Source organism: Chlamydotis macqueenii, chromosome 8 (assembly GCF_036417535.1).
Source record: "Chlamydotis macqueenii isolate bChlMac1 chromosome 8, bChlMac1.mat, whole genome shotgun sequence".
NCBI classification, from domain to species: Eukaryota; Metazoa; Chordata; class Aves; order Otidiformes; family Otididae; genus Chlamydotis; species Chlamydotis macqueenii.
Window position 1 is genome coordinate 36,103,843 of NC_141563.1, and position 26,224 is coordinate 36,130,066.

Here is a 26,224-nt window from a genome sequence, read left to right on the forward strand (position 1 = left end):
TTTTCCTTTTTAAGACTACTGGTTTTCAAGTTTGGATTCTCTTTTGCCTGATTTTTGTGCTCGGCCTCATATCTAAAAACGGATACAAGTATTTAAATTATTCTTCATTCATTTATAGCAATGATGACAACGTTTAGAGCTAAATTTACTACGTTCTAAATGACATTGCAAGTAACTACGCCAAGGAGAAATGAATTTTCCAAGAGAATAATCTATTTTATTTTTTAAAGTAAGTGCTGACTAACACAGTGAAACATTTTTATATCTCGAAGGGAAAATGTATTTAATAGTGAGTCCTTCTGCCGCAGCGTTGTGCTCCTTTTCTTCGCGTGCCCCTTGCACGCCCTGTGCCTGCCCATCCGCCATTACCTGGTGCTTTGCCGCAAGAGGGTGACTTTTGCCGCAGGCACAGCACCCAGGCGTTGCTTTTATCCATTTGGACGCTTTGTAATTTGTTTGGTATGTTTCTGACGAAGAATAAAATTAGAACGAGATAATCTTGGGCCATCGTACCCGGTAACCTCTGATGGGAGCAGTTGGGTTCACGCAGGAGCTGCTTTGTTTTGCTGTCGCTCTGCGTTTCAGTCTCTCCGCGTGAACTTGTGCCGAGGGAAAGTATTGACAGTGGGATTTTGGGGAAACGATGCCTTCTGGGTGCAGTGAGCTGCACTGTGCCCCAGGGAGGGAGAGGGACGGTGTCCAGGCCTTGGCCTCCTTGAGGCGCCTCCATCATGCTGGCTTTTGGGGTGATCTCCCTCATAATGGAGCCTCAAACTCCTCGAGAGCGCTCGAGTCCTTCCCTAAAATTTGAGTCGAGATCTGTTACCGTGGGGACAAAATTCACCCTCTGATCCCTGTTCATCCCCAGAGGTTCGCAGCCTCAGGCCGCTACGGGCACTACCGAGCTCCACTCGAGTTTTCTCCACCCCCCCTTCTCTCCTCGCGGGGGATTTGTGCCCCTTTCACCGCCCGGGGTCGGGAAGCACCCCCGCTGCTGGCGGGGAGGCGGAGCCCCCTGCCCCCCTCACCGAGGCTCCGCAGACACCAGCCTCCCCCGTACAAGGCGGCGGGCGCGGCCTCTCGGCGGGGCGGGCCGGGGGCGGGGAGGGGAGGGCGGCGGGGCCTGTGCGTGGCTCCCCGCGCCCCGCCGCACCGCGCCCCGCGGCTCCCCCGCCGCCCGCCCACCGCCGCGGCTCCCCCCCCCCCGCCACCCCGGCTCTGCAAGATGGCGGCAGCAGCCGAGCACGCCGCGGAGCTGCCCGCGGAGCCGCCGCGGGGGGCTCGGCCGCCGCTGGGCCCCGAGGAGGTGGCGAGGCGTTTGGCGAGCACTCGCCGGGAGCTGAGCAACCGGCGCAAGATCCTGCTGAGGAACCTGCCCGCCGAGAGCAGCAGCCAGGTACGGCCGCCGCCTCCCCTCAGCCGGCCGGCGGCGTGGCGAGCTCCCGCCGGCGCCTCAGGCGGGCCGTGCCCGGGAGGGGGGCCGTCCCGGGGCCGGCGTGAGGAAGATGCGGGGCCCCCGGCGGGAGTTCGGCGGCTGCAGTTTCCCTTCCTCCCCCCGCGGGTCCGCTCGGGCTTCTCCCCCCGCCGGCTTTGTTGCCGCCGTGCCCGCGGAGAGCGGCGCCGGCTCGTCCTTCCCCGCGCGGCGGGAACCGGGCTGCTGTCCGCCGTTACCCGCCCGCCTGTGGGAGCCGGGGTCGGGCCTCAGCGGCGTCAGGGAGCGACCCCCGTCCCGGGGCCGGACCCGGGGTGGGGGTTTGGTGGGCCGTTGAGGGGTCCGGATGTTTCTGCGGGGCGGCAGAAAGCAGCCAGGTGCGGGGAGCACTTGTGTGGCTGCTCCGGTGTGCGGCCCGTTCGTGGTACTGCCGAGGCGGCACCTGCGTACTCACCGGCAACACACCCACTTTCTGCATAAAAGCAACGCTAAAAAGCCTCAAGCCTCTGTTTTTCCACTTCCTTTACATTCCTGAGGTGAGCAGCCCGTCATCAGTGAAAGTGGTTTTCCACAGTCTGTTGGTTAGGAAAATTCTGCTCAAATTCCTGCAATTCAGAGGAGAAAATGGGTGAGTTCTTAAACCTAGCACACGTGAGTCCGATTTTGAGGTGACTTAGTTGCGTGGTCACTCACCAGGTCTTTACCACCTCCAAATATTCAACTTGATGCATAAGTATTAAAAAAAAAAAAAAAGTAATTACAGCTTTTGCTCCTTGCGTCTCTTCCCCTCTCTTTCTGAAGCACAGGCAACTTTGCTACCTGCGGGCAGAAGCAGCCCATGAAGTCTGTCATTTTCTCCATAACTCCGGTAGAAAGAGACCATTCATTTTACAGAGAATCTTTCAGCGATCGGTGTAATTTGACCCAGGGTACTGAGCTTGCTTGCCGCTGCTCTCCTCAATCTTTTGTTCTGGTGTATGTGATCCCTTTCAATCCGTTTGGCTCCACTGTAATGTGATCGTAGGTAGTTACAGTTTTAGAAGTAACAGTTTTGCTATGGTATTGTGTGATGATTTACACACTGAGCCTCACCTCTGTTTATAGCAGCCTAATGACCTGATCGATAGCAAACTCACACCTTGGAAAACCCTGCTAATCTTCATCGTCTCTTCAAGAAGCCGCCATGCGTGACTGCGTTGACAGGGAGGGCTTACTGGTGTTATCACGAGATGCTCGCTGCGGATAGCCAGACTGGAATCGCTTTGTCCGACACTCAAACAGTTGTGTTACTTGCTACCGTTGCACTCAGCAGGTACTTCATGAATTCACACGTGGACTGGTTAAAAGCACATCTCACCCGTGTGGAAGCCGTCAAATTTGGCATTGCTTGGTCAAAGAGAGAGTGCTACAGGGAAACATTAGCGTGAAGGTCCAATTTGGCAGCCGCGCAGTATTTTGGAAGTTTGCTATTTTGTTTTGGTGACTTAAAAGTAGCACTTAGATGTCTTTCTCTATGTATATAACTTTCTAATGTCTACCTGTTACTAGGCTAGAACAGTACCACCGTGTACAGATCCTGAAATACAGTTTCAAAAGGGGTCATTTTAATTTTTACATTGTTGAGCTGTTGATGTTGGCATGTAGAGGCAGAGTAGTTGTGCTACAGAGAGGAGGTTTCTGTCCTGGAGCAGTTTTGGAAAGGAGAAGTATGTTTGTGGTCAGGCACATTAATTACACCTGTGTACTTGGCTGTCATGCATTTCCAAAAATTACCATGAAACTTAACATTTCTTATTTCAAATTGACACCTTTGGTAAACACTCTGGAGAGATGTTTTGTCCGCTGTTTTCTTCTTCAGATGGTTGGTTAGCCAAGTAAAATCTGATAAACTGTTGCTAACCTGGTCAGTTTGTTTGCCATCAATAGAGAGATGAACATCGTTAAAATGCAGCACAGTCTTCCAGAATCGTTTTTTCATAAATGTAATGATTCATCTCTGATCATTGTGGTGTTGGGTTTGTGTCCTGGTTCTGGCTAGGATGGAGTTAATATTCACCTGAGCTGGGAGGAGAACTGGAGCTGGTGGCCCCTGTGGCTGGGGCGCCCAGCTGGGCTAGTTAACTAATGAGCCAACAGCTGGGGTAAGTTTACCCAAATTGGCCCAAGGGCTGTTCCATCCCATGGGACATCCTGCCCGGTGTATCAGTGAGGAGGGTGCTGAGGGGAGCCTCCTGCTACGTGGGAGGAAACTGGGCATCAGGATTTGCTGTGAGGTACTGTATTTGTTTTCCATCTCTGTTTTATTTTCTTGTTATTGCTGTTAAATTTATTTTTTATTTCATCCCAACCCAGGTGTTTTTGCTGCCTTTTGTTTACCAATTCTTCCTTCTGTCCCACTGGAGGGTGGGGGGAGTGGGAGAGAGACTGCGCAGTCTGGTACCGATCGGGGCTGAACTACGACAGTTATTATGGCGCCCATTATTATTATGGGGCTCGAAGGGTTCAGGTAACAGCAGATCTGATGTCTTATGCTTGAAACAAATTTGTTTCTACACCCTTACTGTATTGGTTGTTAGTTATTGGTCATGGTGTTGCAGTGGTTGGTTATGTTGTTGTGTTGTCTGCGCTCCTGTACGTACTATGTGTTCCCAGTGGTGGTGTTCATCACCTCGGGGAAAATGATGAGAATTGCCCTTCTGTTATACTATGCAATATCAATCCATGACAGGTTGCTATTGTGTGAAGAGTGAGGCTAACATTTTCCAAAATAGTTTTCAAGTGAGAAACGGCTCTTCTGCTGATGTAGATTGGTGGAGATGTTCAGTTTTGTCAGAAGGGCCATCATCTTCAAAATGAGATCAATACTTCAGGTTTTTTTCCAGGTGAAGTTAGGTAACAAACATTTTTCACTGCCAGTTGTAGCTACATATTAACTTTTTTTTTTATTACTGTGCTTGTAATCTTCTGTTACCTTTGGAGTTCCACCTGTGTTAAACTGATTTAAAAAAAAAAAAAAATTAAGGCCACAGAAGAAATGTACCTTAGCCATCAAGTTTCTCAACCAGAAAGAGTACCACGGGTTTGTAGTCTTAGAAACCAAACAAACAGAGAGATCTTTAAGTGTCAGAAGCATTCAGCACTTTAGGTGTTAGATGGTTGTTGTTAAGGGGCAAAGGTTGCCCACATTTGAATCTTGGCAAGTGAGATTTCTCTTTAAATGCATTTGGCAACATCCGTCTTCCTCAGGAAATCCAGAGCCCGTTTTCAGGAGGAAGGGCAGCTGAAGAAAGCACTTTGCAGTCTGTGGCATCAAATCAGTCAGCATTCCCTTACAAGCTTTTTTTCACTGAGTGTCAGTACAAAACAAATCCAAAGGGGGAATGAATTAAGTCAAAAATTATGTCAAGAAGATTTTTTTCTGTATTGGGCTTTTTATAGCTCAACCTGCAAATATGTACTTGCAGGATTGTATTTCTTCAAGCAATTCTCTCACTGCAGCCGTGGAGAAAGGTATTTTTGTGGCAGATCTGCTGTAAGCATTTTTATTAGCACCTTCGCTGTTCTTGAAGGCAAAACCTTCATTTACTGTTTAGTTGGAAGTCAATTGATTTTTGTACTGACCTGTTGCAGTGGAGTCTTCCAGACTTGGCAGGTAGTCCCCTGTATTCATCCTCGTCGGATTCCTCCCGCAAAGTCCCTGTGCACATTATCAAACATATGGCGTGATAATGACCTAAAAATGAACATTCGCTGTTGCTATGACTCTCTAAATCCTGAGATGAAGCACCATTGATACCTGTAGAGCTGTATTTTGTTACTTTTTAGATTGCAGAACCTACAAAAGTAGTTGGGAATGCATTTGTTGCTGCTCTGGTTGCTGTTAGTTGGGTCAGTGTTGTGAGTTACCGGATCAGTTCCTCTCTTAGCCCATGTCTCGTTTTCCCTCTCTCCCTCAATCAGATGCTTTTCTGTCATTGTAGCTGTATGCGAATTATATTAAAAATCTGCTCAGTGTTTTGTTCTACTGAGGGGGCGAGACTGTCCCATTGAAGACCAACACGGTCTTCTTTTGAAAAATGGCAGACAGTGGGTCTGTTCTTGTTAGCATTAATGCCTTCTGATGCAATGTTGTGGTAAGGCTGGTCTCTTTATCAAGAATCTTTGCAAAAAGACTTTTAAAGGTAAGCTTCTAGTCATTTGTTTTATTCTGGTCAATGCTTGGCACTGAATTAGCAATCTCTTGGTTGGACATCTCTTGTGATTGCCTTGTGCGCGTGTCTCCCTGAACCGTCATCTCTGATGAATCAACCGATCCGTTTCAATAGCCGCGTGCGATGTTGGAAGTGCGGTGTTCAAAGCCACGCATCGCAAACGGAAAGTCCTTGGCGCTGTCACAAAACTGCTCTGAGTGCTCTGGGAGGCAGGAGGATTGTGCAGGGCGTAGGGAGGGAAGGAAAGGGAGGTTTTGGTTTTTGTAATTATCCCAATGGATTAGAAAAATCAGTTTTGATTTCCCCTAAGTCAATGTTTTTTCTTTGTTAGTGGTTTCTTATATCTGATTAACTTCCGTAGGGGTAGCGGCTCATAACGGCGACGTCATCGGCAGTCTGGTATCCCGGCATACCAGTTTGTGTCCCATGGAGTTGCTGTTAGGAAGAATAGATCTTGGGCTATTTTTCTTGCTAATCGTTACCAAGATTTGTAGCAAAATCTCCAGACTTCGCTGCTTAGATTAGCTGACCAACGAGGGCTGTTCACTTTTTGATTCTTTGCAGCTAAGGAGCCAGTGGTGGGAAAGTTGCTCTTGCTTCAACCAGGTTTTTTGTGCTTTATTATCTTTAAATGACACCGTATTACATTCACATTTCTGCTTTTCTCCTTTAACTTCTGAGGCTAGAAAATAAACGTTGTGGAGGGGATGTCCTACTTTAATGTAGGACAAGAAGTAAAGTAGGGCTGATTAATTATTTTAATACCCTCTAGTTCTTCTTTGGCATGACAGAATCTCAAGAAAGATGAGAGGATATTGATAAGAAACTGGTGCAGTCTTCCCAGGGTAGGGATTTATTTTGTGTTTTGGGACCTGATGTACTTATCCAGTTTTTTCCACCGATGTCTGTTCCTAATCAAAAGACAAATCGCTACTAAGTATGATGCTATTTCTGGTGGGGTTGTGTTGGGTTTGGTTTGGTTTTTTTTTTTTTTTTTTAGCTTCTTTCTCCCTGGATTAGCCACATTTTTTTCCTTGTTCCTTTTTGATCGAAAGCCTTTAATGAACTGTGATTATCTGAGGAAGTACTTTCTTCCAATCTGCTGTATGCCAGACGTGTAAGTAGAAGCAGCCTTTGTGTTTTAGTTAGTCCTCCGTCACACTGAGTGAACATGAAAGGCATAGTTGCTGGATAGTGAGTAGCTCTCATGCCTTAGGATGTACTTGCTTTTTTTTCTTTTGCTTTGTGCTCTTGCTCTCTCATGTTACCTTTTCTATGTCTTTTTCGTCTTTCATTTAGCTTGCACACAGCCCAGTGTACCCAGGATGGTGAAATTAATTTCCAGTCCAATAGTGTTCGTCTTATCAACACACTAATATGTCTCTGGAAGATCAGAGAAATACGTTTTTCATTCCATGTCCATCGTAAGTTTATTGAGAAACTGTTATTCTTCTGCCTTAACATTTTCTTATATTGCTTTACTAAAGATCTTTGGAGGGTGTGGTCTCACAGAAGTGAGAGTCAATTCTCAAACAAAAAGGTTTGCCCCAAAGGCAGTCCACTTTCTAGAGCTGCAGGCTTGATTTTCTTTCAGGTTTCATAGCTAGTGGCTGTTTGTGGAAGTGGAGGGGGAATGTGCTGAGCAAAAGCCTCAGGGTCCGTGTCGGTGCTCGCTGTTCCTGGATGCCTGGGCAGGTGGGCATTTGCTGCACATCTTAGACTTGATCCCACAGCCGGTGCTCATCAAAGAACTTCCGTAATGCAACATTGAAGGAAAGACTTGAAAATTTGTCAAAGAAGAGAACATACAATACGGTATGGTGAGCCCAGTCTTTGTCTGAAATCTTGCTGCTTAGGAGCAAGGGAGGATTTGTCTGGCCGTCGATGCCCAGTTGGTGAAAATTTGAGGACCCCTTACCTCTGTGGTCATTAGTAGACAGGAGATGTGTGAAATTGCACTTTGCACCACTCCTTGTGTTATCTAACCCTCGTCTCCGTGCTGTGGAGTCCACTTCTTACTCTCCAACGGAGTCTCTGGGATTTTCCCTCAGAAGCAGATTATTATTTTAAATTGTGTTGATGTTCTCTTGCTTGCTACCTTCTTTTTTTTCTTCTTTTTTTTTTTTTTTCCACAACAGACTTTTTTAATATACCTACAGTGAAATCCATGTGTAGTGTCATGGACTCAAAGGTTTAGTGGTCTAAAATTGGAATTAAGTGAACACCCCATTGTATCATTTGTAAATGCAAAGCTTTTTCCTGAGAAGTCATCCTCTTTCCTGCTCAGTCTGCACAAATGAAAACAAAGTCTTTTTTAGTCATGAGATGATTTAAAACTTCTTGGTTAGCCAAACATATTCTTCAGTTCAACTACTTAAAACATAATTGATTCCCATTTCAGGAATCTGCGTGTGGAGTTTCGGCCTTCAGCTACTACTGAGAGCCAAGCTATAGACCAGGCTTGTACAGTGTTTATGTTGGAAACACCGCCCAAGCTTACTGTAGAAATTCAGCCAGGCACCATTATAAATGTTAAATATTTTTGTTGCCAGGATAACACAATTCAGTATTACATCTAGAGAGAGAAAAGTACCTGGGTTTCGGGTGCTGTAGGCTTTATGCACCTGGTATGTTGTTCCAGGTGATGACTGAATATTTCTTTCGTATTTCTTTTCATACACTGTGGGATCCTGGGCATGAAGAGCTGATTTCATTATACGTAATACATTGAGCTTTACTAATTTGATGAATAGGGCAAACGTGCCTGTTGATGACTCCCTTTCTTGTTGGCGTTTAAAAAAATGCAGGTAATAAAGCCCAAAGACAGATCCTCTGTAAGGAAGGCATTCTTTCCATTGAGAGATGCAAACTTCAAATTGATGGTATGTTGTAAAAACTCATGTTGACAGTTTTTCTACCCAAGACAAGACAAGGCAGGCCAAGAATTGAAGTATTTCAAGACCACATTTCTTATAGCAGTAAATAATACATTTTTCAAGTATTTTTAGCCTGTTTTTACTAGTGGTTTCTCTTAAACTCCCTTTCGTAGATTTGGTTTTGTTTTTTCTGCTAGTTTTAAAGTATGAACTGGTTATTTTCTAGTTAGGATTTTAATTTGTCCTGATGATAAGATTAACTAGCTTTCAAAGTCTGCTTTTAAGAACTGTGAAGGTGTGAGGGGCTGTATAGTAGCTAGGCATTATTGATTACATTTCTGCTCCAAGGTGTTTCATTAGAGCCGCTGGCATGGCCCGTGTGTTTATGCAACTGCTGTTACTCTGAGCAAGCTCTCTCCTCTGTTTTCTCTCCTCCTCTCCGTTTCTGCGGTACGTATCATCCTCGGATTGACCAGGGACACATCCCCTGGGAGCTGCCTGGTGCGGACTTTGCTCAGGTACGAACACACCTTGATCCCCACGAGTTGGCGCTGAGTTTTACATCTGGCTCAGGAGCCAACTACTGCCTAGGAGTGCAATAATTAAGGGCCAAGATAGGCACCCCTATAAACAGTGTTTGTGTTGGAAACTTCACGGGATCCATGGCTGCTGTATGTCTGCCAGATAGCTTTATAACTGCTTACAAATTTTGTTGTCAAAATATTGTAATCTAGCCTGACGTTCAGTGCACAACACCCATAGCAGCTAGACCGTCCATGTAGGAGTGGATGTTGCCATTTTGTTTAAACTTAGTATGATGCAGTTAAATGATGGTTATTGTGGTAACTGTCAGCCGCTTTTTTTTAAGACTAGTAGATTCATTCATTTACAAAAACGGAAAAAATCCTTTAGCATAAGCAGTTTTGTAAACGTTATGTGGAACAAATGCCAAGAGTGGCCAGGCTTGGCCAACAGACCGTTTGGATGTGGATGTTGTGAGTGAAGGCGAAGTTGGTGGTACCACCACTGGGTTTGTTACTACTGCTTTGCTAAACCTCCTGTGTTTGTGGTAAGAAACGATGAATGCTTGCGTTGCCTTTCTCGCGTGGCTGCCCAGCGGAAGGCAGTGCCAAGGCCAGGCTCGCGGGGTGCAGGCTGCCGGGAGGTCGGGAGCGAGCTGTGGCTGTTTGTGTCTGCTTACATTCCTCGCAAGTTAATAGGGTTGCACCAGAGAATGTACCTGACTTGGATGACCCATTTCTCATCCCAGAGTAAACACTCCTTCCTGGTCCAAATACCGCGTAACTGCTTACACCAGAGGGACCAACTACGTTCAGTGCTGTTGGTGCGCGGTGCTCGGTGGTGCATGGCCAAACCCTCTTGGGAACAGCGAGTAAAGCGTTCTTGTTGCTTTCCCTGACAGTTCTGCTCTGGTAGTAGTGGTCGTTGTTTTACACCACACCTAAGTGTTGAAAGGTGTCAAAGGTGGAGTTTAGAGAAGTGCCTGAGTTCAAAAGCTGGCTTAGTCCTTCTGAAAATACTGTGAAGAGTCTTAGTCTAATGTACACAGAGATTTACATATCTGTTTAATTCGAAGGAGTATACTTTTGCTTAAGAGTTGGCATTGTGTGTTTGATTTTTGTAAGTTCTCACAAACGATCTTTATGTGACAAATGCTTTCAGTGAAGTACTACACAAACCCAGTTCCGCAGGTAGAGGTCTCGGCCCTGCCGAGGGGGCCATGAGAGCAGAACAACAAGCACCTTCCTGGAAGAGCCCGTTGCACGAACCTGGCAGTGTCTGCAACAACCTGTGGAGATCAGTGTTAACATCTTGACTAAAATTGCTTTACTTAGGTTTTAATTTTAAATCTTCCTTGTGTTCTCATCCTTTTTAACATGAGACATCGTGATGTTCAGTCCAGGCTCTCAGTTAAGTTTCAAATAGTTACTGGGAAATCATGTGGAATCATCTGATTCACTGACGACTTTCAAAAGAGTGTCCAGAGCTGTTTGAAATACTTAATCATGGTATAAAACTTTGTGTCGCTCTTCTAAAATAATGTATGAAATAAAAAAGGTGGATCCGTCCCCCTTGTTCTGAGTGGGACAGAAATAACTTCATTGGAGTCTTCAGTGCCACAGTACAGCTGAACTGCACAAAACTGTGCAGAAAGTCTCTTCGCAGTCTCTCACGACTGAGAGTGAACTACCATCTAGTTCTCGTTGAAGAGATGTCCACAGTCAAATCACCTGCCTGGCCTGAATCTTTGAATTGTGCCTGGCGTATTTTGCTCTTCAGAAAGCATGTCCTTAGCACATCTGATCAGAGGATGGCTGATAGCTTGAGAAACACTGCCATATTTTATTAATGTAGGTATTTGACAGCTGTTAACTGGTGAAACTAGAGGCTGGGGCTCGCTTGACTAAAAGGTATGCACCTGATACCGGTCATGGAGAGCCCAGTTACCCTTTAGGCTATATATATTGAATTAACAAACTGGCAAGTAGGCTGGGCTACTGGAAATTGTCCGCAATTAAACTTTCAGACAAAGTCAGTTGATTATTGAGCTTACTCAGATGGCCTTTTGCTATTGTGTGTGGGATTTATCCAACTAAAATAATCCATATATCCAGGTTACTACTCACGGTTTCTTCTTGGGGATTATTAATGTTCGTCTCTGCATTCTTGCCACTGAAACGGTAATAGCTCATGTTTTTTGTGGGGCGTGTCCACACACCTTGCCGTTGTTGAACAGCTGTAGCAAACTGGTACACACCTCTTGCACTTACTCCTGCCCCACTCCTCCCACAGCCCTGCTCTCTCCCCGTTCATTAGTGGGAGCAAATAACGCTCTGGGGATTGCTTCTTTGCTGAGCATCTGTGCAGTAATTGACGGAGGATACTTTCCTGGGGGTGTTCTGGCCACAATTATCTGATAGCTGAAAGAATATTCATTATTAAAAGAGTAAAAATCTGTTAAAGTGAACTTGAGCAGTATAGGAAACTAAAGCAACTGTTGCATTTTATGGCAGCGTTGCCTGCCCTCAGTGAACTGCGTGATGTGATGTTGCCAGTATTTCTTGTCTGTGTGGTATTTTAACTACGCTAGCTGTACTTCAGAGAAATTGGGGGAGTTTTGCTATTTAATGAGCTGTGATGTTATTTGTCTTTATCAAAAGACAGTCTACAGGACACCCTGTTGTGCTGATGTGACTTTATATAACGATATAATTAATCAAATTCAGTAGGCCAGTTTTTTGTATGAGATAAGAACATTGCTGCAGTAGTATAACCAGCTCTTTTAAAAACAAATATTTGATAGTGTTTCTATGGTGAGATTTTCTGTTTATTGGGAAAGTTTTTTTTGGTGGTTTTTTTTGGTGTTTTTTTTTTTTTTAATGAAGATGATTTTATGCACTTATTTGGTCTGGTGACTTGTTTGTCTGATATTACTTGTACTTTTCTCTTTCAGGAAATCCACGACTTGTTTAAAGATTATGAAATCAAGTATTGTTACGTGGACAGAAATAAAAGAACAGGTAAGAAGTTAAAATCTTCGTGTCATACGTTTCAAGTCTGTGATGAAGCTAGTGAGGAGTGTAATCTGCCATGTATGAAGTCATCAGCTTCTCTGCCATCACATAGCTCGATTGTCCCTCAGTGCCTTTTTTGGCTACACTGTTTGTCATCTTCTACTGAAGCCAGTGGAGAGTTGGAAACTTCACTGATGTCAGCCAGAAGTAGAGGGGTCCACTCTGGTATCTCTGGGGTGTATTCCCTTAGTGAGTGTCTCTCCGGGCCAAAGCTAACCTCAGCTGTCAGATTTCCTTTGAAAAACTAGTCCTGGGGCCTCTCTTAGGACAAACCACATGTGCCTGTGACATGATCAGAGGAAAACGTAGAGAACTCCAGATGCGTTTGTCAGGTAATATAAGCCAGAAGCAATATATTAAAGGAATACTTGAGTCTTCAAAGGAAATGTTGTCCTGATTTAAATCCTGAATTATTTAAGTCTGATCTTCCGTTTACAAATTAATTCTCTAAATAGGGGATTCGCAGATTTTTAGCGCTTGTGAGGTACAGAGATGGACAAACATTTCTCTACACATGCCTGTCCTTCCAGGTTGCTGTACGTCCCACAGCCTGGGCTATCTTCTGAGGCAACCTGATTTCCAGGACAGAATCTTAATGTGATAGATTTCTGTCAGGATTTAGTGAGGATAGTGATGTCCTGCCTGGTGATACCGGCCTCTAAGGAGAAAAAAAAATGTACTTTAATGTCTCATTATCTTGCAAATTTGATTTCTGAATGTGGAATAAGGCCAGTTTGTGTGTGAGGTGCTATAGTCTGATATCTAACAACAAACTGAATGTCTCTGTTCAGTGTGATGGGAAATATCTGAAAATACTTGGAAAGAGTAAGAGAAGGATGAATTTTTCATTTAGTCTAGATGCTCTCATCATATGTAACTATTTGTGTTGGTTTTAAAGTGTATACATGTATGTGTCGTTGTGTGTACGTAGATATATATATAGTACTTTGCCTATTCATGGGAATTTTTGTATGCTTTACTGCGTGCCTCTGCAGATTTTCATGACTAGAGTACACTGTAGGTGGTTTATTTTTTCTTGGCTTCTCATTGGTATAGATTAAATTACTTTGTCTCAGGATTCATGAAGGCTTTAGAACTGTATTCAGAGGCCCTAATGTCACAGAATCTTCACATGTTACTATACAATCAATGAAGTTCTCGAGCCTCTCAGCTCTTCCTACTCCAGTTCTTCATATTCGGATTATTTTTGGTGTTAGTAGTTTTGCTCTGCACAAAGCAGAAGTTCTGCTAGTGGTCTGTGGGTATTTATGTGTGTTTATTCTGCCTTGTGCAAATTAGCACTGACACAACAGTAGTCATCCACCCAACAGATGGGCATACATATTGTAGCGTGAAGTATTTGCGTAAGGAACCCCTTTGTATTTAGGTTTTTTTTTTTGTTTCTGGGGATTTTTGTTAGATTTAATGACTTTTTACTTTAATGGACGTTATCGGAGCTTTGTACAGCTCTGTAGATGTTTCCAATTAGATCTTGTAAAATCCTCCTGAGTAAAAATGATATTTTCTCTTGATGGCACAAACGAGTTTAAGATTAATGATAAACTCAGCAAAGTAGCCCTAAACGACCTCAAAATATTGGGGGGGGACGGGACATTTTTATCTTTAAAAAGCTAGCAGTATTTTTAAGCTTCTTTGTTTTCTCTCCGTATCTTCTATGTAACTATTCTTGGAATACCAAATAGTATCCTGTTAGAAATATGTGATGCTCTGTCAGAACAGTGGAGAGCGAAATAATGTCAGTTACCCAGACACATTTTGATCTGTTTGAGAACCAGGTTGTTTGTATGTTAGTACAAACAAATTGCTTACAGGATGCATAGCAACATTCAAATCGACTAGAAAAACAGAACTCGGATCTCAAATATTATGTGTATGTCGCCAAGTTTATACTTGCTTCTTTCTGTTTGCTTTATAAACTGCTACAAGATAGTTACAGATCATCAGTAATGTGTGGCCTATTGCTTTTTTTTCCCCAAATGTAAAATTCTGTAGTGTTACAAGTAGTGAGGTGGTGTGTATCTGTGTTTCTCTAGTCAGTTTTTGAGTTAGTTACTCAAGATGTCCAGTTGATAATGTCCAATTTTAAAATACCTGTTACGGCGTATCTATCTATTGCATCTTCAGGGTAAACCCCAAACTCTGTTTTTTCCTGTGACCTATACTGATGGGTTTTTTGGGGAGGGAAAGGTATAGTAATTACCTCTGTAGCTGGAGAGAAGCTGTGGTCGGTGCTGTAACTTGGTGTAACTTGTTTTGGTCTCTTGCAGCGTTCGTGACTCTATTAAATGGAGAGCAGGCTCAAAGCGCAATTCGGAAATTTCACCAGTATTCTCTTCGGGGAAAAGAAATATCCGTGCAACTCCAACCGACAGATGCTTTGCTCTGCATTACTAATTTGCCCATTTCATTTACGTTAGAAGAGTTTGAAGAACTCGTGCGTGCGTATGGCAATGTTGAAAGGTGTTTTTTGGTCTATAACGAAGTTACTGGCCATTCAAAGGGCTATGGCTTTGTGGAATATATGAAGAAGGACTCTGCCGCAAAGGCGAGACTGGAACTTCTGGGGAAACAGTTAGATGAGAGCACTCTCTTTGCACAGTGGATGGATGTGAACCAGCTGACCACAAATCTTATTCACTCCAAGTGCCTTTGTGTAGATAAACTTCAAAAAGACTACGCTGATTCAAAAGAACTGATCCAAGCTTTCTCCCTGAAGTATAAACCTGTTTTCTGCCAGGTATGTGAATTTGTGTCTTTTGGAAGCTTGAGGTCATGATTTCAGTACCTTTGTGGTTGCATCTTCACTGTTTGCTGTCGTATCCTTTTATTTTTCATTTCAGTAGCGAATGGTTATGCATCTGCATCGCGATATATGATGTGGTACAGATGCTTTATTGGTATGGGTTTGCAGTGATTGGTGTGTGTCATCTGGGAATTCTGCAGGAGACCACTCCCATCAAGCACCAATAAAATCTTTATAAGACATTCCTGCCTCATGTATTTTATTGAAAATAATTGTTGAAATTTTTTGGAGGGCTTTGAAAGTAAACGTTGCTGATGGCTTTATTACTCAGTAAAGAAAGCCAGAGTGTATGAATACCGCAAGTGCAGGAGTTTAGATGATACAATTAATATATTTAAGAAACCTCTGCAAATACCTAGTCTGTTTTTTCCCTAACTGGGGAAGATGTAGGCTTGGGATCTCATAGTTGCTGGGCTTGCCAGTGGTGGAAGTACTACATTTTTAGGAAAGCTTGCAGATACAGAAGAGGTAGATCCTTGCCAGCCTTTGCAAGTCTAAAGGTCTCCTTCTCATCTTCATGGCTTGTGAGATACTGGATCACAAATAAAATGTTGCTCGTAGAAGTGGTGCAGACCAGCATACCGTAATAAGGCAATCAAAAGAAAGCCTTCTTTGTAGTCGTGCCTTCTTTGTAGTTGGGTATGACTTCAGTTGTTTGCTTTTTTTCTTAAGTATCTTAGAAGGCTGCCCAGGGATTAGCTTTGGGGATAAGTAACCAGAGATTTTCAGCGTCTCAGACCAGAAGGTCCATCAGGCTGTCCAGTCTGACCACCTGCAGGCCATCACGTTTTCCCCAGCCCTCTTTTTGAGCCCCAGTAATTTGTAGTTGGCTAAAGCACATCCTTATACTTCCTTGATCCACACGCACCCGGAGATGCATAAATTGGAAGCAACTCTTTCCAGAAACTGCCTGTGTCTTCTTATTTTGCACTTGTGTCTGTTTTCTCAGTTGAATGTATCTGGCTTCAGCTTCACCTCACTGGTGACTAGATGGCGGAGCCTTTGCTCCTCACTGTTTTCTTCCTGTAAGAAGGTATTAAATGCTGCAATCAAGTCACTTGATCAATCTTTGTTTAATTAGCTATACAGATTGTTTGTTTGTTTTTTAAAGTCTTTCACTTCAGGGCATTTTTCCAGCTGTCATATAATCCAGAGGCTGTTATCACCTTCCCCAACAATTTTTCAACATTCTTGTAAAATTCTGAAGTTCAAAGGATAACAGACTTTTTTGATAAAGATGGTTTTCACTAACAGTATTCTACTGTGCATTTAAAAATTGACTTTTACTTTCCTTCTTAAGTCATAATGATACGTGGGTCACACCTGGTGTAGCAGGAGGGTCTGTTTGTATATGCATTCTGTCAGGAAATAGCACTAAATACGTGTTTCTGTAAAATACAGGAATTAAACAGTGTGCTTTTGAATTAGGAAACAACCAGTCAAAAATATATCCAAGAAAATACTATTGGCACGTTCTCATATTACCTGTCACTTGTATAAACACACTCTGTGGTAGACTAATAGGTAGATTGTAGAAATATGATATTAGAAGAAAAATAGGCTTGCTTATGATTTATTCTCAGAGAATAAACGTGATTTATTCTCAGCCGTGCCTCACGTTTCCACTGGGCGTCCAACCAGTACTGACTGGTAAGGGAGGCTCTGCCGGGAGGGGTGGTGGGAGAGGCAGCAGAGGTGCTGGTTTGCAGATGCGGTGGGTGAGCGATGGAGCTGAACCCCACCGGGATAACGGGGGAAGCAGCGCTCTGGAGCAGGGAGGTAACTAAATAAGTAGTTCAGATTTGATAGATGAAAAAGGGAAGACAGCGGATGAATTCTCATCACAATAGTGCTGATTAATTGTGGATTTATGAATGAAGTGACCTAAAAATTAAGTATGAAGAAAGGACAAGGAGGAAAACCCAAGAAAGTGTGGAAAAGACAAGGAGGGGGTGTGGCACGATGAGTAGAGACATAAGAGGGGACAGGGTAGCAGAAACCTGAGTGGGGAGGGAGTTTTAATTGAGAACGGCTAAGAGAAGTGCCTTTGTCTGGAAAACTTCTCCTGGAGGAATGAATATGTTTCAGGAAAACAGTTAAAGTGTTGGTTCACACTTTTCTTATTTTATGTTTTCATGACTACAGCTCTTCCTTCTGTTTCCTGGTCTTGGCCAGTCCAGCCTTCACGCCGCTCCTGGTGTGGCTTCTCTAACGTAGCTGTCTTGTGCTGCTTTCATTGCTGAGTTCAACTGGTAACTCTGATGCAGTTACACATCATGTAAATGTGATCTTTTACCTAAAATTCTTAGCTGAACTCACGAAATAAGCTCTAGTTTTGTTTTATTCCAAAGTTACCGTTTTTTGAAATAAATTTGATCTCTCCTCTATTAACAGCAGAAATGTTCTGGCAGGAGGAGCTGAAGCCAGGTACTTATACGTGGATCTTAGAAAGATGGCATCTCCTAGGACGTACAGGAACATAGTTCACCCTTTGCGTCAACAAAATGGACCAGGAAACCTCAGTCCTTTCTTATGTCAGCTTTAAATTGTCACTAGGAGGTCTCCACTGTTATCTAGACAGGGACAGATGGCTCTTCAGCACCTGTTTATTTGGGAAGTTTAAAAATTCCTGTTGTGTTTGCAGGAATACTGGTTTCTGCACTTTCATGTGTTAAGGGAGTTTTTAACCATGCAGGAAACTACGGTATGTTCCATAGCTGCAAGCCAATCTTTTCACAAATACTTCAGGTCTTTACCAGTGCAGCTAAACTGATGTCAAAATAAAATAAAATGCTTCTCCACATAGACATAGACACACACACATATATATACACATAGCATATGTGTATTTATCGAAATATGTGTGTTCTCCAGAGCGCTTCCCAGAAGCCAGTCTTAACAGTCGTATTAAAGATCTGACCACCACCTTTTCTTCAAAATCTTTGAGATTTATATTTCAATTGTTAGTGTAAGTTTGTGGGACCTATTAGTTGGGAACAGGTTGTTTTTATCCAGTGAAATCTGGAGGAGATTTCCCCTCTTCCACATCAGAGCTAATATGAGTATCTCATTTCTGTTCATTTTGGGACCGAGATTTTTGCCTGAGCTTTATTCCCTCCCATCTCACCCCCTTTTTTTGTTTGATTTGAATCTGCTCATTCTGCTATAAAACTCTGCAAACAAAGGACAGAGCATTGTTTGACACATAAGCCTGTTTCCAGTCTGCTTGATCGATCAGTCTGGCATCTTCTCTTGGCATTAAATACAACCACAGACTTGATATTCTCCTAAAGGGCAGCATATAGCAGTGGAATTTGCATTGCTAGATGTTTCAACAGCTATCCTGTAGTCCGATGAATGACGTTTTTATTATTGTAGGCTTAAAAACTGAACAGTAATGAGTTTATAATTCTTATCCTGCAAAATAAAAATTATCGTGGCATACAGCTGTATCTACAATTTCCTTCTTTATTCTGAAAATATGTTAAATACGTTTCATAGCTCAGGTGCTCCGTGAGTTTAGATTGCAAGGAAGGTAATAATCCAAGCAGATAGAGCATGCATGCCAAACATAATATGAAGCTGTGATATTCAACTTGTATCTAGCACGTCTGAGGAAAAATCATACTGATGTGGGTAGGCATTAATGTAGGATGTCAACTGTTTGTGAAGTATTTTGCAGGGGATGGGTGAAAATACGGCAAGGCTGTTCATGAAATTCTGCGTTTTGTTCAGCGTATTGTGAAATGTTCTTTCAGTTTGCTCAGGATGAAGACAGTTACATTGGTGACTTTGCAGTGGTCGAGTATGAGACTGCGGAGCAGGCTGAGAAAGTACAAGAAGCCACTGATGGCATGACTATCAAAGGAAAGAGAGTCCAAGTGTCCTACTGTGCTCCGGGAGCGCCCGGCAGAAGCACGTTAGCAGCACTTATAGCAGCGCAAAGGATGGTAAGATGTTTGTAAATCTGTTTTCAGAATGGGTTTGATACACCTTGAGTGGCCCGAGTTCTGGGTCGGAGTGATTCAGCTGTTTACATTAGGAAAATAAGCCATGCTTTTGGAAGCATTAGCCTTTTTTGTTTTTTTTTTTTTTAAATCTAGTCAGCCCAATTTAGTCTCTTTCCTAGGAAAAGCACAGCCATATTCTGCGAGGAGGAAGGGTAAAATATGGCTGTAAGATACCACAGTTACACTAACAGGGCTCTGGGAATTTAGTAAATTTAATTTTCTGTATGATAAATTGTTCCAGTTCAAAACAAAAGGCACTAAGTGGAGTCATTTGACAAGCTAAAACTTGGTTTAAAACAAAGAGACAAGAATTTGTCGATTGTAAGATAAATTTCAAGGTGGGAGAAATAGTTTAATTTCATGCTTGATATAGAAGAAAGCTTTTTACACCCACATGTCTTATAAAATTGTTTCGTAGAAAATTGGATGTGATAAGCGTTACATGGAGCTGTCTTAAAAGCAGAACAGTCTCATTACGTCGGCTGGCTTTAGCCCACATCTTTATAGAAGAGATGAGTGGTGCTATTGTAAGGTAGTATGTGGTGTTCATGTTAACAGAGCATTTGTGTTCTCCTTCACTGGTAACACTGTCTGGGTTTAAGGGAAAAAAAGAAATGTGTCTCAGGAAGAATAGTAAACTTGAAGTTTGGGGGGAATAGTTTGTTAGTTTCATTTGAAGGAGAAGGAGCATGGAAAGGACATGATGGGATTACTTTCCATGTAGAATGAAATATGTACCTTACTATCACACAAGTTTGAGGCTGTAAATGTATTCTTTGTTTTCTCCTGATTCTAATATTTTTGTATCTCTCTTAATTGGAGATGAGGAACAACAGGAAAGGCTTGCTTCCGGAGCCAAATCCAGTGCAGATTATGAAAAGTTTTAATAATCCGGCTATGTTGCAGATGCTACTGCAGCCCCAGTTGCGTGGACATGCTGTTAAACCTGGTAAGTTGTTTTAAAACTGAGTTAAAAAAGCTCAAACCCTGTTCTTGGTGATATGAGGCTAGCAGAAAAGGAGAGAAACAGAGACATCGTTAGAATTGCAAGTTTAAGTCTGATTCTACACCTGAATTTGCAACTTGAGTCTTTCCCCTATTTTTTCCAACGTAAATCTTTATTCATTTGGATGCTACCGTAGTCGTACGCTGCATTTCATAATGGCATTAGCCAAAAACATTTCTCTGCCTTCTCATTAGGGCAAATGCAAATAAACATGCCAAAACAGCCTTACCATGTTTCAGACGGTGGAAATATTAGGAACAGAAATGAGAACAGATAATTTGAAGAGTCAAGTGGGGGACAGCTAAGAGTTTGTGACATAAGCTACTGACAGAAGATAAACAGAAATTGTGTGTGAGTGAACGCTTTAGTGAAGAAACACGTTTCAGAGCACTGTGGTCTTGCAGTCAACTGCAGGCGTTTCTGCATCTTTGAGCAAAACTCTCAGCTTTAGAGGAACTCCATGAAAGCACATTTGATCTCCAAGATGCTGTTAATTGGGTGTGTTGAGAAGTTTTGTTATAGTGACCTTTAGTATACTGCAAAGTTTTGTGGGAATCAAATCTGAAAAATAGAGAATCACTCTTACAAAGGTCTTTACTTGCCTAACTTATAAAACGCTGCAATTTTTTCTTGTGTTTCCAAAACAGTTCTTGGAGCATCTGCAGGTTTACCTCACCTTATAAATTCAGCAGTCGGCCCACCTTTTTTGCAGTTGAATAAAGTTCATCAGGTATGTGACAAAAAAAAACTTTTGTCAAAATACATATTTGTGGAGATCTTAGCATGAAAAGTATTCTCAAAGTTTTAAGAAGTTACAGCTGAAATCAAGTGTTCTCATTAAAGCTGTCATTAATAAAAGCACTCTCTTATGAGATGTCTATGGGGATGGAAGAGCAGACTGCTTGCTGTCCACAAGTGAGTTATTTTATCTCAACTGAGCTTTTGATTTGCTAATACCTACTGAAGCAGAGACAGCTTGCCATTACTGGCAAAAAAAAAAAAAAAAAATCCTCTTTAAGTTAGAGCTTGAGGAGCATGGCACATCCGTTTCTCTTGGAGCTGCTAATACACGCTTCCTGTGGAGACTTGAGTGTTTTATCTTATTCAAGCCAAGAAGCTTAGCATGCTTATCTTCACTTTAAAGCTTGCAGGAACCAAAGTGTGCTATATATGCCAGAAAAAATAATTTGCAAATAATTTGCAGATGTTACTTCTTAGTAAAAAAAAAACCCTGAGGGTGTAAGCTGTTTAAAATGTTCTCAGAGTATCTGTAATTCACTGCAAAGTTGATACAGCCTTCATATGGACACCAGAATTTCTGAAAGATACTGTAAAGGGTGTTTGGGATGAGTTTGCCCTAGAAGTTGGCGATGAGAACATGCTAGAGTAGCACCCACAACCAGAACTCCTCCCTGCAGCCGTTCACTTGGCCAGCAGCCTGCCTGGCCTCCACCTTGCGTTGATGTTCTGTCAGATTTCTCCAGCTGTCAGGAGCCAAAATTTGCCTTTAATATTCATGGTGGGGATTTTCATAAGTACTGATGAGAGACTGGAGTAAATTGCTTTGACTTACTATTTCTGATACTTCAGAAATTACAATTTAAAAATAAAGTCCCCTCAAGTAGTTCTTACTTCTGCTGGTTTTTTGGCAAGCGCAGACTTATAGATCTTAAAAAAGACCAAATTAAAATGCAGAGATGCTCCTTATATTCAGCTTTTCTGTTTTTTTTTCTTGCTAAAAACTGACAGGTGAATATATATATTAATTTTGAATAAACATGACTTAATTTTGCCCTGTCAAATGAGTTGCTTTTGTCCTGTACAATGATAAAAAAATACTTCATTCTTTACTTGTACTTAATGACATTTTCAATGGGTACATTTAGTTTCTGCTGCTCTCTCTTGGAGAGTCTCTGCTTCCTTGGAAGGCAATGTGAATGTTTTCTAATGGCAGCTGGAGACAGGCGTGTTTTACCCACTTACCATCTGATTGATGATGAGCCAATGTTTTTAGGCTTAAGAGTGCTGCAGCCAAATGACTGAGTGTTTTGTCTTTACAGAGACTTACAAGTCTAATTCTCTTTCAGGGAGCTTCCTGTCATTTATTTCCTAATTTTCAATCTAAAAAAAAAAAAATAATTACCTCCAAACCTGGTCTAATAGCTTGAATTCTATTGGCAGTGATTTGATTATCCCAGTTCCTTCTATTAGGCACATTTTTCTGTTATTCAGTGGCTTATTTCAGAGTATTCTCTAAAGCCAGAGAACCAGGTCACTGTTTTTATTGTCTTGAAATTCAGTATTGTCACAAGATAGAGGAACAGAGAGTGTCTTGGCTTGACTCCCCACCTCCCCAGTCACACTGATTCAGCTTCCTGTGTATCTTGGTTTTGCTGTTTTGTATTCAAGGTGTTGTAAGGTAATATAATGGAAAAAAAACCCCAACATTTGTAGGATGATTGTGCCACAGTGTTCTAAAATAATTGATAAAAAAGATTCAGCAGAGGGGAATTTTAACAAATTGGTTATTCATCTAGTACTCTTTCAGCTCTGGAGGTAGCATGACTTTCAATGTCTTTATTTTAATTTCTCTTAGTTACAATTAGTGTGTGCCAAAATAATGCATTTTATATTTCCTCAGTGATGTGTTTACCTGAGTCATCCAGCAGTTTACTAAATCTGTTAACCCAGAGACTTTCTTTTGAGGATCTTCCAACCTGCTTTTCCACTCTTGTATTTTTGAAAGTATTGCCATTGAACTAATACAATTTTTTTGTTGACTTAACCAAGTTTAGAAGGAACAACCACTGATGACGACAAACAGCCTTGGATAATTTCTTTTTGAAATCACTAAGACAAAATAGCAGATGCATAACTAATCTAGATGTGCCACTTTTTTGTTTTAAGTTGCACATTTCTGAGTCCAGAAGACCCTATTATAGGCATAGAGGGGTTTTTTTCGTAGGGAATTTGACCCTACCACACAAAGAGACAACCTAGATTTGAAAATATTTGTGAGGTGTTTTGCAGGAGGCTGCAAAATCTGCAAAGCCATGCATCGGGAGAGCCTTTTTGGGTTCCATCTTCATGACCTGGTTTTGGTGATCTTTTCTGTGTGGGAGATTTAAAAAAAATGAGGAAGGCTATACTTGTCATGATTTGGCACAGTTGGTGTCCCATATATCTATTCTTGCACCGCTGTACAAAAAGGTTTGTAGAGCAACCTACATTTTGCCTGACAAGTCATGCTCAGGAGCTGCTGCCAGGAAAATGATTTCAAGCCTGTGTGCATCTAGCATGAATCATAGTGTGGTTTTGTCATCCTGAGTGGACACAAGGTTTCTTTGAAGCCGCTGTGCTAGCCAGAGCACGTTCTGCTGAATATACCAGCAGCAGAGTCTGAACGTGGTGCCCCAGAGTTGTGGATTAAGTGGCTAAGTTCTGGTGGCAAACTGATCCAGAATTCATTGGATGAAAAATATTAGTATTTTATAGACTTGACAATCTGTAGGCATTGTGATTGATAAGCTTTTTGATGGTGCTATAATAGAATTTCACGTAGATAGTTGCCACTAAAAAGGGGAGAGAAACATATCTGGATATTCCTCTTTGAATGTAAAGGTACTGTTTAGTAACCGTAAAGCAAGGGATGAGTTCGACCGAGTCCTGTACGGTATATAGCTATTTGGTGGAAATCATGTATTAGCATTGCAGTGCAAGGCACAATGCAAACGTTAACAAACAATTAAGTCTTTCTTCATCCAGCTCATAATCCTCTAAAGTCCTTGTGTCTCATCTTTCTTACTGGCACTGCAGGTAACTCCCTTGTCTAGCCCGTCTGCAGAGGCTTCAGACACATTTAGCTTTCCCTGTCGACTTAGACACAGGCACTGCAGTGGAGCCTGGGTTGTATTTGCAGTATGCTTTTGATCCTTTAAAAGCCATCAGGAAGCATGCTTGTGGTTGTGAGGTGAAAAAAAAGCACTGGGAGGGTGAGGGGTTAAAAGAATTTGAAATAACTTTTCATGAATGAAGCAAAAATGTACTTCTGTAGAGGAAATGGTTATTTTCCTTTGCGGTATTAACTCAGAAACACATTTAAATTTCTTTCAGCGGTATCATCTGAAAATGTTTCAAGAATGTACTGTTTTCTGTGACTGTCAACTAACACGTCTTTTATTCATTTTGCAGAGCTCCATTCTGGGGAGTGCATCTAACTTACTGCTGCAGAGCCCCGCTCACCTGCCGTTGCCACAGCAGCAGCTGGTGAAGATCGAAAACCTTCAGGCTAACAGTGTAAGGTCATCACCTCAACTTTGGCTGCTTTTGAGCATTCTCCTAAGTGAGAAAACAAATAATTCTTTTTGTCTAGTATAATTTAACAATTTAGTATGGCTAAAAAGATTAACCGAATGTAAAAGTTATAAAAAAATGCCTACAGACAGATTATTTTAATCATTTACACCGTTTTCTGTTCTTCTTTGTAGAAACCGGGTTTGCTGGGAGAACCTCCAGCAATGCTGCTTCAGACAGTACTGGGAATAGGGGTGATGCCGTCAGTGAGTTCCGGCATGGGAACCCGTGGAGAAGCTCTGAAGTGTAAGTGATATTTTCTTTCGTACGAAATCGGTAGCAATGCTCAGTTTGAAATGACGCACCTCGCTTTCTCCCACTCCAGCGAGAGCAATAATGTATTTGAACCTTGTCACTGTGCAGTAGGGTAGGCACGGAGCTGGGCAATAACGCGTGTTATATAGCTATACGGTTAAGCCAATTAACAAGTGGTATAGCTGTATAACCAACTGTAACCTGCTGATTTAAGCAGAAAACAAACTTGAAATGTCTTGCCTTGTTGCCTGGCTTCTCTTATCTGTTTGAAGGGAAGAAAGAGTGCACCGTGGCATTGGCTGAATATTTGCAGCTTGTTAAATATTCTGCTTGCTTGTTTTTAGTACACCTGGAATATGATTTTATTTAGCATCAAGATTTTGGGGTTTGTTGTTTCAGAGCAGATAAATCTGAGTAGCTAAGAGGCACTGTAAATAGGTTTTTTGCATTCATTTCATTAAGCAATATACCTTTAACATCCAGTCTGTGACGGATATCAACTTTGAATGCATAATTCTGTGCCAGCGATGCCCTCAGTTTTTATGAGGAAAGATCAGTTGTGATACTGCTTAGTACATCCTCTTTGTTTCCACTGCTGAGCCCCATGTATTCTGCAGTTCTAGATGTGGTTTTAGTAGTGGTAGTGACCAGTAGCAAGGAAAAGCTTGTGCGGATGGGCGGGGAAGAAACCTGTTCTGAATGTCTAGATTTTAATTTTGGAGAATGCTTTCGAGCTCTTCTGTTTGTAAAAAGAATTTTACTAATGCCAATAGAGGTGGAGGCTTTCCCCTCTGTTCCAATACAAGATCATCTAGGACGTTGTTCACAGGTTTTTTAAAAGTGACAGAAAGCACTGAGTTACTTATTGTCACAGTGAATGTTCGGACAAGTCAGTTTTCTTCTATTGTATTAGCTTCGGAGTTGTTTGCTCCTGGGATGGTAAAAGAATAAAAACTATCATCAGAATCCAGCGTTCTGGGACAGCTGTAAAATAGATCTCTAAATGTTTTTCTCATCACTTAGTAAAAACCACAAACAAAGTGTACTGATAAATCTTGTCTAACAGAAAAGTTTCTCCATTTATGGTTGACTGCAGCATCTAATCTGACTCCAATTCAAACAGCAGCGGCAGCGGGGATGGGCATGCTGCCATTCTTCCCGAATCAGCACATTGTTGGGCAAACTATACCAGGGCAAACTAACGCTCCAGATAAACAATCGACTGCCGAAGCGGTTGTCTCGGGATCGCAGCCTTATCACCAGACCTTAACAAATCTTTCTGCGGGAGCTTTGCGGGCTGGACATGCCAAACAACAAAATCAACTAAAAAGTACTGATACAAGCTTGGGGGTAAGGAACATTGAATGCAAATATTTTCTTTTTTCTTGTGTGTGGATGTTCTCTTTTTTTATTTTAACATGCTTAAGAGTTAACTGCAGCTGCTTATTGTAGTTCTTCGCTATAAAATTTGCTAGATCACAGGATCATTCGTGAGACATTTTAAGGTCATTTCAGTTATGAATAATAGGGAGAGAACAATAATGCTCTTTGGTGGTCCAAATGAATTAACAAAGGAATCTTTTTACAATGTTAGAGGGCTTTTTTTTTTTTCCATGTGTAAGCCTCATAGTATTTGATGAAATTACCTCAAGGGCAATGTC

The 26,224-nt window shown here is 42.1% G+C and overlaps 1 protein-coding gene across 4 annotated transcripts in view; it reads left to right on the forward strand.

Moving 5' to 3' along the window:
- Positions 1 to 1,222: 1,222 nt before the first annotated feature.
- Positions 1,223 to 26,224, forward strand: part of RAVER2 (ribonucleoprotein, PTB binding 2) — a 33,180-nt gene continuing 8,178 nt past the window's right edge. For 2 of the 4 annotated variants that reach the window (XM_086753772.1, XM_086753775.1), the window contains exons 1-9: positions 1,223 to 1,396; positions 11,995 to 12,061; positions 14,404 to 14,873; positions 18,698 to 18,889; positions 19,772 to 19,898; positions 20,603 to 20,685; positions 24,147 to 24,251; positions 24,443 to 24,554; positions 25,660 to 25,913. In XM_086753772.1, the coding sequence (XP_086609898.1) occupies positions 1,226 to 1,396; positions 11,995 to 12,061; positions 14,404 to 14,873; positions 18,698 to 18,889; positions 19,772 to 19,898; positions 20,603 to 20,685; positions 24,147 to 24,251; positions 24,443 to 24,554; positions 25,660 to 25,913 (1,581 nt within the window). In that variant the 5' untranslated portion in view covers positions 1,223 to 1,225. The remainder of the gene's footprint in view (positions 1,397 to 11,994; positions 12,062 to 14,403; positions 14,874 to 18,697; positions 18,890 to 19,771; positions 19,899 to 20,602; positions 20,686 to 24,146; positions 24,252 to 24,442; positions 24,555 to 25,659; positions 25,914 to 26,224) is intronic. The other 2 variants (XM_086753773.1, XM_086753774.1) reach the window with 2 other exon arrangements.